The sequence below is a fragment of the Lampris incognitus genome, chromosome 16 (genome assembly GCF_029633865.1).
Source record: "Lampris incognitus isolate fLamInc1 chromosome 16, fLamInc1.hap2, whole genome shotgun sequence".
Taxonomy (NCBI): Eukaryota; Metazoa; Chordata; class Actinopteri; order Lampriformes; family Lampridae; genus Lampris; species Lampris incognitus.
In genome coordinates this window covers 38,011,263-38,024,462 of record NC_079226.1, presented here as the reverse complement: position 1 = coordinate 38,024,462, position 13,200 = coordinate 38,011,263, and the positions used below count along the sequence as shown (strand labels likewise).

The 13,200-nt window shown below is 52.1% G+C and overlaps 1 protein-coding gene across 3 annotated transcripts in view; it reads left to right on the top strand.

Annotated features, from left to right (window-relative positions):
• Positions 1–13,200, top strand: part of smoc1 (SPARC related modular calcium binding 1) — a 99,655-nt gene that overhangs the window by 51,935 nt on the left and 34,520 nt on the right. For all 3 annotated transcript variants that reach the window (XM_056295987.1, XM_056295986.1, XM_056295985.1), the window contains one exon: positions 767–847. In XM_056295987.1, the coding sequence (XP_056151962.1) occupies positions 767–847 (81 nt within the window). The remainder of the gene's footprint in view (positions 1–766; positions 848–13,200) is intronic.

Sequence of the window (13,200 nt, the reverse complement as noted above, 5' to 3'; positions counted from 1 at the left end):
ATCCGCCGGCAGAGTTGTGAAATAGAACGGGAGAGAATAGAAGAATAGAGCTTTATTTGTCATTGTACAAGTGCAGCAGAAGTTGAAAGTGCAGTTCTGATCAGTGCAAAGATCAGTATAAAAAGAATTAAAAACATAAGACACACACACACATTCATGTCTACATTCTACCGGACACCAATATATTGGCCAAAAAGTCAGGAATCAAGACTTAGCAGCATTTAGTGCGGTTATGGCTCGGGGGGTAGAAGCTGTTCTTTAGTCTGTTTGCCCGAGCTCTTATTGTCCTGTAACGTCTGCCCGAGGGCAGCGGTTCAAACAGATGGTGTTTTGGATGGGATGGGTCCTTGAGGATGCCATGGGCTTTTTTGAGGCAGCGGGAACTGTATAGGGCTTCCGGGGAGGGGAGTGGGCATCTGATAATCTTCTGGGCGGTGGTGATGACCCTCTGGAGCGCTGTCCTCTCTCCTACTGTGCAGCTGGCAAACCAGACACAGATGCAGTAGGTCAGTGTGCTCTCTATGGAGCGGCGGTAGAAGGACACAAGCAGTGAGGTGGTAAAGGTGGTGCTTCCTGAGGATCCTCAGGAAGTAGAGTCTCTGCTGTGCCTTCCTAACCAGTGCTGTGGCGTTAACGCTCCGGGTCAGGCCCTCCTCTATGCGTATGCCCCGAAACCTGTGAAACCTCACCGAGGAACCCGGACATCAAGGTCATTGAGTAAGTTTAGAAAAACACCGACCTGTGTGCTGTGCTTGTGTCATTGCAGAGATCACCGCGCCGACCCTGTGGATAAAACAGCTGGTCTACAAGGAGAACAAGCAGAACAGCTCCAGCACCAGGAGGCTAGGTGAGGAGACGAACACACCTTTCTACCTGCCGGGTCCCTCACCCTGCCCCGCTCTAAAGTCTCGGTGGTTTTTTTTTGTGTGCCGTGGGTTACATTTCTGCGCTTTCAGATTCAAGCGCACTAGGTAAGAGGCCGGTTCGGTCTCGTCGACAAAGCGGGAGTCGCCGTCGTCGCAGCGGAGAATGTCGTCAAGGATAGCGTGGCTTTTTACTGCAATCTAAAACAAATGTGGACTGTCTGAACAATTTGCGTCAAAAGAAGTGTACACGCACAAGTAATTAGAAATCAAGGAAAAACAGGGAAGCATGGTTAACTACTGTAGCTCCCCCAGTTACTCTGAAAACTGGCGTTGGAAAAAAAATAGCCGTGTATGGAAATAATTTGCATGGCTTGAATGTTTCCTTCACCAGTGGGTTGCGTGTCTGACGTTGAACCGGCCTTTGATGGGCGCTTACGAGCGGTTTAAAGGGACGGACGCAGACGGGGGTGAGTTCAGCCGAGTCTCTCTGACATAACTCAAGTTACTTTGTGTGGCCTTGAGTCAGTCACGGTCTCGGAGGGCGTCACGTCGACACGGCGGGGAGCGGGTAGACCCCGTGGTTCAAACGAGTAAGAACGCCACGGTGAAAAAAAATAAAAGCTACCACGTCTCCTCCGATACATGTGGAGTCGCCAGCCGCTCCTCTTCACCTGACAGTGAGGAGTTTCACCGGGGGGGGGGGGGGACGTAGCGCATGAGAGGATCACGCTATTTTCACACACACACACCCCGAACAGGTGCCTGGACCGACCAGAGGAGGCGCTAGTGCAGTGACAGAGGTCTATTCCGTTACCTAGCAACACAGGGATCGCCGGTTCAAATCCTCATATTAACTCTGGCTTGGTCGGGCATCCCTACAGACACAATCGGCTGTGTCTGCAGGTGGAAAGCCGGATGTGGGTATGTGTCCCGGTCGCTGCTCTAGCGCCTCCTCTGGTCGGTCAGGGCGCCTGTTTGGGGGGGGGGGATAGCGTGATCCTCCCACGTGCTACGTCCTCCTGGAGAAACTCCTCACTGTCAGGTGAAAAGGAGCGGCCGGCGACTCCACGTGTATCGGACGAGGCACGTGGTAGTCTGCAGCCCTCCCTGATCGGCAGAGGGGGGCGGAGCAGCGACCGGGGAGGGCTCGGAAGAGCGGGGTAATTGGCAAGATACAATTGGGGAGAAAAAGTGGGGGATGTGGTGGGGGGGGGGGAGATCATCGCCATACTTCCTTCCTCGGTCCCAGTGGAGTCCACCATCACTACTGCCAACACGCCACAACAAGCCTGTAAAGAGTCTGTAGTTGAAAACAACCGGGGACAGCAATATATTTGGTTTCAAAGCATTCTTCTGGTCCCCGGCAGTCCAGGAGGAACATGTAGGACCTCCTCAGGCTGAGCTGGAGACAGCCGCGCAAGGCCGGGGTTCGGTTTCCCTGCTTTCTTTTCCCCCCCCCCCTTTTGGTTTAATTTGTTTAGTTTTCCCTGTCTCCTTTTCAATTATGCCTCGCCACGTCCACCGGCCTCTGGGCATGCCCAGTCCACCGGGCGGCTGCAACCAGTCAGTGAGTCAGTGTGTGTCGGTGTGTGTGTGTGTGTGTGTCTGTCTGGTGGCTCGCATATGGACTTGTCACACGGATAATAAGTAAGGAGTCAAGGAAAATAACTTGCGTAGCAACAAATGTCTCAGAAAACAACTCTGTGATTGAGGCAAACGAGTATGCGGACAAAAATAAAGGTGTAGCCTCGAACGTGAGGGTGCAGTGCCGTGGTTATGGCGGGGGGGGGGTGTAAGGGGGGCTCGTGGTCAGAATGTCGCAGCGATCCGGGGGTGGCTTGAGTGACGCAGCACGAGGAGGTTGTTGTGAGTGCAGCAGCGAGGAGCAGCTCTGAGCGATACAGGGCTGACAATGGAGGTGGTGTTCCGGGAGGCACCGGGGACGGGGTCCGACGGACCGACCCAGCCCGACCCGACCCGTTCTGCTGTGGCTGAGCTCGCTTTGAAAGACCGTCTCCCTGTTTCCACTTAGCAGCCGCTGTCCTCAAAGCACGAGCAACACAGCCGGCGGAGAGCAAGTTGTCATCACTTGTGGGGCTCGACTCAAGTGTGTGTGTGTTGTGTGTGTGTGTGTGTGTGTGTGTGTGTGTGTGTGTGTGTTATGTATCTGTACATGTGTGTACATGTATGTGTCAGTATGAGAGAGAGTACTTTGTGTGTGAGAGACAGGAAAGGAAAGCTTGTCTGTGCAGACACACATACAGACACACTTGTGTGACACCCATACAGACACACTTGTGTGACACACATACAGACACACTTGTGTGACACACATACAGACACACTTGTGTGACACCCATACAGACACACTTGTGTGACACCCATACAGACACACTTGTGTGACACACATACAGACACACTTGTGTGACACACATACAGACACACAAGTTTGACACCCATACAGACACACTTGTGTGACACCCATACAGACACACTTGTGTGACATCCATACAGACACACTTGTGTGACACACATACAGACACACTTGTGTGACACACATACAGACACACAAGTGTGACACCCATACAGACACATTTGTGTGACACCCATACAGACACACAAGTGTGACACCCATACAGACACACTTGTGTGACACACATACAGACACACAAGTGTGATATCCATACAGACACACTTGTGTGACACACATACAGACACACAAGTGTGACACCCATACAGACACACTTGTGTGACACACATACAGACACACAAGTGTGACACCCATACAGACACACAAGTGTGACACCCATAAAGACACACTTGTGTGACACACATACAGACACAAGTTTGACACCCATACAGACACACTTGTGTGACACCCATACAGACACACTTGTGTGACACATATACAGACACACAAGTGTGACACCCATACAGACACACTTGTGTGACACACATACAGACACACTTGTGTGACACACATACAGACACACAAGTTTGACACCCATACAGACACACTTGTGTGACACCCATACAGACACACTTGTGTGACACACATACAGACACACTTGTGTGACACACATACAGACACACAAGTGTGACACACATACAGACACACTTGTGTGACACACATACAGACACACTTGTGTGACACACATACAGACACACAAGTGTGACACCCATACAGACACACTTGTGTGACACCCATACAGACACACTTGTGTGACACACATACAGACACACAAGTGTGACACCCATACAGACACACTTGTGTGACACACATACAGACACACTTGTGTGACACACATACAGACACACAAGTGTGACACCCATACAGACACACTTGTGTGACACACATACAGACACACTTGTGTGACACACATACAGACACACAAGTGTGACACCCATACAGACACACTTGTGTGACACCCATACAGACACACTTGTGTGACACACATACAGACACACAAGTGTGACACCCATACAGACACACTTGTGTGACACATACAGACACACAAGTGTGACACCCATACAGACACACTTGAGTGACACACATACAGACACACTTGTGTGACACACATACAGACACACAAGTTTGACACCCATATAGACACACTTGTGTGACACACATACAGACACACTTGTGTGACACACATACAGACACACAAGTTTGACACCCATACAGACACACTTGTGTGACACACATACAGACACACAAGTGTGACACCCATACAGACACACTTGTGTGACACACATACAGACACACTTGTGTGACACACATACAGACACACTTGTGTGACACACATACAGACACACAAGTGTGACACACATACAGACACACTTGTGTGACACACATACAGACACACACGTGTGACACCCATACAGACACACACGTGTGACACCCATACAGACACACTTGTGTGACACCCATACAGACACACTTGTGTGACACACATACAGACACACTTGTGTGACACCCATACAGACACACTTGTGTGACACACATACAGACACACTTGTGTGACACCCATACAGACACACTTGTGTGACACACATACAGACACACTTGTGTGACACACATACAGACACACTTGTGTGACACAGATACAGACACACAAGTGTGACACCCATACAGACACACTTGTGTGACACACATACAGACACACTTGTGTGACACACATACAGACACACAAGTGTGACACCCATACAGACACACTTGTGTGACACACATACAGACACACTTGTGTGACACACATACAGACACAAGTTTGACACCCATACAGACACACTTGTGTGACACACATACAGACACACTTGTGTGACACACATACAGACACACAAGTGTGACACCCATACAGACACACTTGTGTGACACACATACAGACACACTTGTGTGACACACATACAGACACACTTGTGTGACACACATACAGACACACAAGTGTGACACCCATACAGACACACTTGTGTGACACACATACAGACACACTTGTGTGACACACATACAGACACACAAGTGTGACACCCATACAGACACACTTGTGTGACACACATACAGGCACACTTGTGTGACACACATACAGACACACTTGTGTGACACACATACAGACACACAAGTTTGACACCCATACAGACACACAAGTGTGACACCCATACAGACACACAAGTGTGACACCCATACAGACACACTTGTGTGACACACATACAGACACACTTGTGTGACACACATACAGACACACTTGTGTGACACACATACAGACACACAAGTGTGACACCCATACAGACACACTTGTGTGACACACAAGTGTGACACACATACAGACACACAAGTGCATGCACACACACTTGTGCACATGTAGGTGAGTGCATATTTGTGTAAGCATGTTCTTGTGCATGAAAGTATGCACAGTATCAACTGCTGTGTGCGCATGTGCGTGTGTGTGTGTGCGTGTGTGTGTGTGTGTGTGTCTGCTGGGTGTTTGGCTGTGCCAGCCGTAGCAGTGGGTGCTGTACTGGGAGGACTCCAGTGTTTTAAACCCAACTAGGACTGCTGCTGGGCCCAGTACAGATGAACCTGTATTATACTATTTCAAGGCCTGATCAGAACCTTCTCTCTCTCTCCCCCTCCCCCATCCCCCCTGTTGGAGAGCCCGTGTCCTCCCGATCAGCATCTCCTCCTCACTTTCGCCACACACTGGAAAACCTGGGCGCTCACGAAGCAGCCGGGGTGTGCGTCCAAAGTGTGCTATTCATCTTCCTGGTCCGCTGTCTCTCCCCGTCCAATAATTTTTGATTTACAAAAGACGTGGCGGCCGTGTTTGCGCAGCGTGTTTGCTTAGGCAAACACGCCGTGGCGTCCATTTTTCAAACGGGGGCGGTGATGCCAGATGCTGACAGCGTTGTTCAGATGTTGCAACAGAGAGGGAGAGAGAGAGAGAGAGAGAGAGAGAGAGAGGTGTCCTGTCATGGAGGCCGTTTATAACGTGTGGAGAACACAAGTTCTGCGGCTGTAAACCGCCAGTTCTCAACAACAAATAAACGGCGCCGTGGGGAACCTGGAGATGATCCAGATCCAGACCTCCTGCAACACGGTGAGACCCTGCACACCTTACTCACAAGACCGATGTGACCTCTGGCGTCATGCTTACGTCGGACACCAGTCTACTTGTGGGCACCCACCCGTGTTCTCCCCCCTTTTTCTCCCCACTTGCATCCGCCCAATTACCCCACTCCTCCAACCGGTCCCGGTCGCTGCTCCGCCCCCTCTGCCGACCCGGGGAGGGCTGCAGACTACCACATGCCTCCTCCCATACATGTGGCGTCGCCAGCCGCTTCTAGCGCATCAGTCCCCCCAGTCCCCCGACCGACCAGAGGAGGCGCTAGTGCAGCGACTGGGACACATACCCACATCCGGTTTCCCACCCGCACACACGGGACGCCCGACCAAGCCAGAGGTGACACGGGGATTCGAACCGGCGATCCCCGCGCTGGACCGCCACGCCACCCGCCCCCCTCCCCCCCCCCACCACCCATGTTCTTCTTCTCTCGCAATGAAATATACCGTTAATGTGGACCGCCATGGCATATGATGCTTTTACCCTAACGCCCGACAAAGGAGCGGTGCTGAAACGGCCAGGTCGTTTTTTCAGCGTACTTTACACCCCGTCATCATCATCGTCATCATCATCATCATCCTCCTTTTTTACTCTTCCTTTCTGAGTTTTTGTGTCCATTTCTTCCCCTAAATGCATCTCTGCAGGGAGACGCACATACCAGTTGGTTCCCCTATTCTTCGCATTTCCGCTGCTTTCCTGCGAAGAATGCGCGCTGCAGACAATGTTGCAGTGATTAAAGCCCAGCTGAAAGTGATTTGAGTGTAGCGGGGAGGAGAAAGTGTGCGCGTGTGCACGTTTGTGTGTGTGTGTGTGTCTGTGTGTTTTCGGTAGTTGTGGGATATGTGCTGGATAAGTGTTTCACATAAAGCGGGGGGGGAGAGAAAGTGGAGGGCGAGATGGAGGGAACGAACGAGAGCGAGTGATAAATAGAGAGAGGGAGGAATGGAGAGATTGAGACGGCCAGAGAGAGAGGGGGGGGGGGAGGAATGGAGAGAGTGAGACGGCCAGAGAGAGGGGGGGAGAGGAATGGAGAGAGTGAGACGGCCAGAGAGAGAGAGAGAGAGAGAGAGAGAGAGGGAGGAATGGAGAGTGAGACGGCCAGAGAGAGGGGGGGAGAGGAATGGAGAGAGTGAGATGGCCAGAGAGAGAGAGAGAGAGGGAGGAATGGAGAGAGTGAGATGGCCAGAGAGAGGGGGGGAGGAATGGAGAGAGTGAGACGGCCAGAGAGAGGGGGGGAGGAATGGAGAGAGTGAGACGGCCAGAGAGAGGGGGGGAGGAATGGAGAGTGTGAGACGGCCAGAGAGAGAGAGAGAGAGAGAGAGAGAGAGAGAGAGAGAGAGAGAGAGAGAGAGAGAGAGAGAGAGAGAGGAATGGAGAGATTGAGACGGCCAGAGAGAGGGGGGGAGAGGAATGGAGAGAGTGAGATGGCCAGAGAGAGGGGGGGAGAGGAATGGAGAGAGTGAGATGGCCAGAGAGAGAGAGAGAGAGAGAGGGAGGAATGGAGAGATTGAGACGGCCAGAGAGAGGGGGGGAGAGGAATGGAGAGAGTGAGATGGCCAGAGAGAGAGGGGGGGGAGGAATGGAGAGAGTGAGATGGCCAGAGAGAGGGGGGGAGAGGAATGGAGAGAGTGAGATGGCCAGAGAGAGAGAGAGAGAGGGAGGAATGGAGAGAGTGAGACGGCCAGAGAGAGGGGGGGAGAGGAATGGAGAGAGTGAGATGGCCAGAGAGAGAGAGAGAGAGAGAGGGAGGAATGGAGAGATTGAGACGGCCAGAGAGAGGGGGGGAGAGGAATGGAGAGAGTGAGATGGCCAGAGAGAGAGGGGGGGGAGGAATGGAGAGAGTGAGATGGCCAGAGAGAGGGAGAGAGAGAGGGAGGAATGGAGAGAGTGAGATGGCCAGAGAGAGGGGGGGAGGAATGGAGAGAGTGAGACGGCCAGAGAGAGGGGGGGAGGAATGGAGAGAGTGAGACGGCCAGAGAGAGGGGGGGAGGAATGGAGAGAGTGAGACGGCCAGAGAGAGAGAGAGAGAGAGAGAGAGGGAGAGAGAGAGGGAGGAATGGAGAGTGAGACGGCCAGAGAGAGGGGGGGAGAGGAATGGAGAGAGTGAGATGGCCAGAGAGAGAGAGAGAGAGGGAGGAATGGAGAGATTGAGACGGCCAGAGAGAGGGGGGGAGAGGAATGGAGAGAGTGAGATGGCCAGAGAGAGGGGGGGAGAGGAATGGAGAGAGTGAGATGGCCAGAGAGAGAGAGGGAGGAATGGAGAGAGTGAGATGGCCAGAGAGAGGGGGGGAGAGGAATGGAGAGAGTGAGATGGCCAGAGAGAGAGAGAGAGAGAGGGAGGAATGGAGAGAGTGAGACGGCCAGAGAGAGGGGGGGAGAGGAATGGAGAGAGTGAGATGGCCAGAGAGAGAGAGAGAGAGAGGAATGGAGAGTGAGATGGCCAGAGAGAGAGAGAGAGAGGAATGGAGAGAGTGAGATGGCCAGAGAGAGGGGGGGGGGATGGAGAGAGTGAGACGGCCAGAGAGAGGGAGAGAGAGAGGGAGGGAGGGAGGAATGGAGAGAGAAAGACCATGGCAAAGGAGAGTTAAGCACAGCGACGAGGAGAGACTGCAGACAAAAAAAGGAGAGAAGGATGAAAAAGAAGAAGAGGAGCGAGAGAGAGAGAGAGAGAGAGAGAGAGAGAGAGAGAGAGAGAGAGAGAGAGGGGGAATGTTGGTTAGAGAAATATGGAAGAAGGGGAGGGACAGAGAGAAACAGACGGAGAATGAAAGAGAGAGAGAGAGAGAGAAAGATAAACTCACTTGACCACTTAGGGTTTTAGAAGTGTTTAGCTTGGCCTGGGCCGTGGAAGATGGAGGCCAAAGCAGCAGTGAGGGGGGAGGGAGGGGGGGGGGCTGCACACCATTTCGCTGTTATTAGCGTCCCTCCGGCGAGCGAAGCCCTTCGCCGCCGCGGTCCCGCAGACCAACCCGTGTGAGTCGCCTCCGGGACGATATTTGTTTGTGTGTTTCGCCGAGGGTTTCCAGTTCCTCGCCGTCTGAAGCGGCGGTGGCTCCTGCGACGGAGCGAGTGAAACTGAAACACGACAACAAAAAACAAACAGAGCGGACACCAAGCTAACCGCGCGGGGCAGGGAGAGCGGTTGTAGATTGAATTTCTTGTACAAGAAAAAAAAAAAAAAAAAACCCCAGAAAAGATTACCGAGCCAGCGTCCAGACTCTTTTTTTTTTTTCCATTTATATGTATAAAAACAATTTTCTTTTGGGAATCTCAGTGGCTGGCGCCAGCGTAACCTCTGTATAATAAACAGTACTAAATAATTTAGATGTGAGGGAACCTTGGCGAGGAGACGAGCGAAGCGGGCGCTAAGAACACTTGAGTGTGAGCCGGTGGGGGGGGGGGGGGGGTGGGGGTGGGGGGGGGGGTCCTGGGTGCGTTGGACGCGTTCGGCCCGGCGACAGCAGCCGTGCACAGGAAACACACAGCCCCCTGCCAGGTCCGGCTCCTAAGGCCCCATAAGGCCTGCTGCCCAGCCTGCCAGGGCCCTCAGCCCAGTCCTTATTACCAGCGCCGGGAGGGAAAGAAAAACGCTTCGACTTTGTTTTCAGAGGTGCTGGATCATATGTATTATTAAAGGGTAAGGTAACACGCGCTCGCCGCCTGTCTCCGCTTATTGCATACTTTCGGAATATGCCAGTTCGGGCGAGGGGGGGGGGGCGCGTTAGCCAGGGGGGTGAGATTCACTTCTGACTATGACGATTTCTAATCTTCAGCCGGCCTCTGCACACCGATATCAGACCACCGCTACACCACCGCGGACCAGGGGGTCCGCGGTGGTGTAGCGGTCTGAGCATCGACTTGGTGTCGATGCACTCGCCCCACTGGGGACCGGGGTTCGCGCCCCGGTCTCGTCAGATCCAACTATGGCCGGACTCAATGAAGCAGCAATAATTGGCACCGCTGTCTTCGAGGGGCGGAGTCGGCTTGTGTTTGTCACATGAATGTGGTGAGGCGTCTCCTTTGAGACTGCCGGCCGGAGAGATGCGGTTGGCGAACGCATGCAGTACGAGGGTGGGTGTTTGAACTAAAACGGGGATCGGTTGGACACTAAATTGGGAGAAAAAAAGGAAAAAGCAGAAATAAATTTATTGAAAAAAATTCTCCTGTCTGTGCCCCTGAGCAAGGCATGGCAAGACGAACTGGAGTTGATCCCCGGGTGCTGCACGGCGGCTGCCCACTGCTCCTAGCCACACAGCTAGGATGGGTTAAATATTTGTTTTTGTGGATTTTTCTCCCCTTTTCTCCCCAATTGGTACTTGGCCAATTACCCTGCTCTTACCCACATCTGGCTTCCCACCCGCCGACACGGCCAATTGTGTCTGTAGGGATTCGAACCAGCGATCCCCCTGTTGGTAGGCAACGGAATAGACCGCCACATCACCCAGGCGCCCAAGGAGGGGTTAAATACAGAGAAAGAATTGCCCCATGGTGGATTAATAAAGTAGTATGAATAAAGAATAAGTAAATATCAGTCAGCTTATTGGCATCAGCCAAAAATGCTCCAAAACACATTATCGATATCTGGATAGATATCAATATTAGGCCTGATATGATGACGCATGAATTATGTGCCGACGGCGATGACGGGCGTCGACGGAGAGACGAGAGGATTCATTTCATTGTGCAGTCGTGTATAATGACAGTCAAGTTGACCTTGACCTCGAGGTGGCGCGACAGCCTACAAAGAAACGTGTGCGTTGTGGGCTGTTCTGTTTCAGCGCGACAGTTTCTAGTCCATGTTGAACGTTAATAGCTAACTTGAAGTATCAAAGCAGGCTGAGTGGCTCGTCTGGATACAATGTTTATTGACAGAACTCTGTCAATAAACATTGTATCCACATGAGCCACTCAGCCTGCTCTGATCTCCTCACCTGGATTAATGAGCATGCGTCAAGACGCTAACTTTAAGCACGTTTCGTGACGATGGAAGGGTGCAACGACTACACTTAAAATGAATTCAGTCAATGTGCCCTTTTTCTACCCCGGATTTAGCGTTTCTAGAAATATCACAGCCATAAGTGGGTGGACATCGTCTCATTTACTAGTAGCTGTGGTAGCTAGCAACGGAAACCAACTGTGCGTTGTGTGAACGATTATTTTACTGGAACACAAAAATCTTTGGAGGCAGCATAAGAAAAAGAGTGTGATGGCGCTCCGGTAGTCACATGGTTATGGTGCACGCCACATAACCGCAACGTCCCTTGTTGGAGTCCAGACAGTGACCTTTTGTCACATGTCATACCCATCCCTCTCTCTCCTCTTCTTTCCTGTCTATCCAGTAAAAGGCACAAATCCATCCATCCTTTCCACACTGCTTATTCTGCTGTCAGGGTCATGGGGATGCTGGAGCCTATCCCAGCTGTCATTGGTCGGCAGGTGGGGGGGGGACACCCTGGACAGGCCACCAGTCCATCAAAGGGCCAACACACACACACACACACACATTCATACCTAGGATCAATTTGGTACGGCCGACTCACCTGTCCTATATGAGCACCCGCCTGCAAACGCCACACAGAGGACGATCCGCGACAACCCCCAAAGTTGGACTACCCCAGGGCTCGAACCCAGAACCCTCTTGCTGCGAGGTGACCGCACTAACCACCGCACCACCGCGCCGTCCTAAAAGGCAACAAAGCCAAAAATAAATAAATCTTAAGAAAAACTAGTGAGACGGTGTAGTTCAGCAGTGACTGGGTGACTTTGGCCTGCTCACCGGTATGTGAACTGGCTGTACCAGAACCAGTATGGTCCAGCTCAGATCCGCTGTGCGAAAGTGCCCTGCGTCATGGCCTCGTGATGTCCGCAACTGTCAGCGTATGACTGTTGTTGTACCAAGTGCTCGGTGAGCCCACTTGATCGTAAAACGAAAGAGCGGATCGGGTGGGTGGTAAAAGCACACTTGGCCGCCGCAGCAACAGCAGGACTGGCTTGCGCCCATGTGCCCCGTTGTACGTGGGTGACGGAGCGATGGGCTAAATGGAAGTGAATGTAAATACAGCCCGGTGGGATGAGCTGCACGAGGACATCTCAAGTGCGGAGTGGCTGTTGTGGAAGAGATAAATACTGGAGGGTTGTGGCGGGTGGGTTCGTCATCCTCCCTAATGCGTGCTGAAGGATGGAGGAGGTCTCGGAGGCCACAAAGGGAATTTTCAGTGGCAGGAGTTTGCGTGTGTGTGTCCAAGATGGAGAATTTGTTCTGGTCGCCTGCTGGTTAAAGATCCATTCAACGTGGTTGCAAACAGAAATCGTAAAGTACAAAAATTACATTTAGAAACAATGTAACAAAAAAAAAAACACATTAAAAGGTTAAAAAGAAACCGGCCGGCACAAGGCAACAAAGTGTAGCTGAAACCGTCACAGCCAAATGTGTCCCTGTCCAAATGCATACCATAATTATCTGCCGAAGTGTCGTTGAGCGAGGCATCGAATCACCGCCAGCTCCAAGGAGGCGCTGTCCTATGGTCGGTCGTGTGCTGTCTCCCAGTGTGTCTTCACTCTCCAGCAGGGTGAAGAACGTGTGAGCTTCTTGGCTGCTGAGCGATTAACTTGGGTTGAACCAGGATGCAGAGCTGCTTAAACATAACACACAATCCCAGAACTTTAGTCCAGCGTGTCAGGATATACTACAATCCAGATACTCATCAAACTCTCAGCAG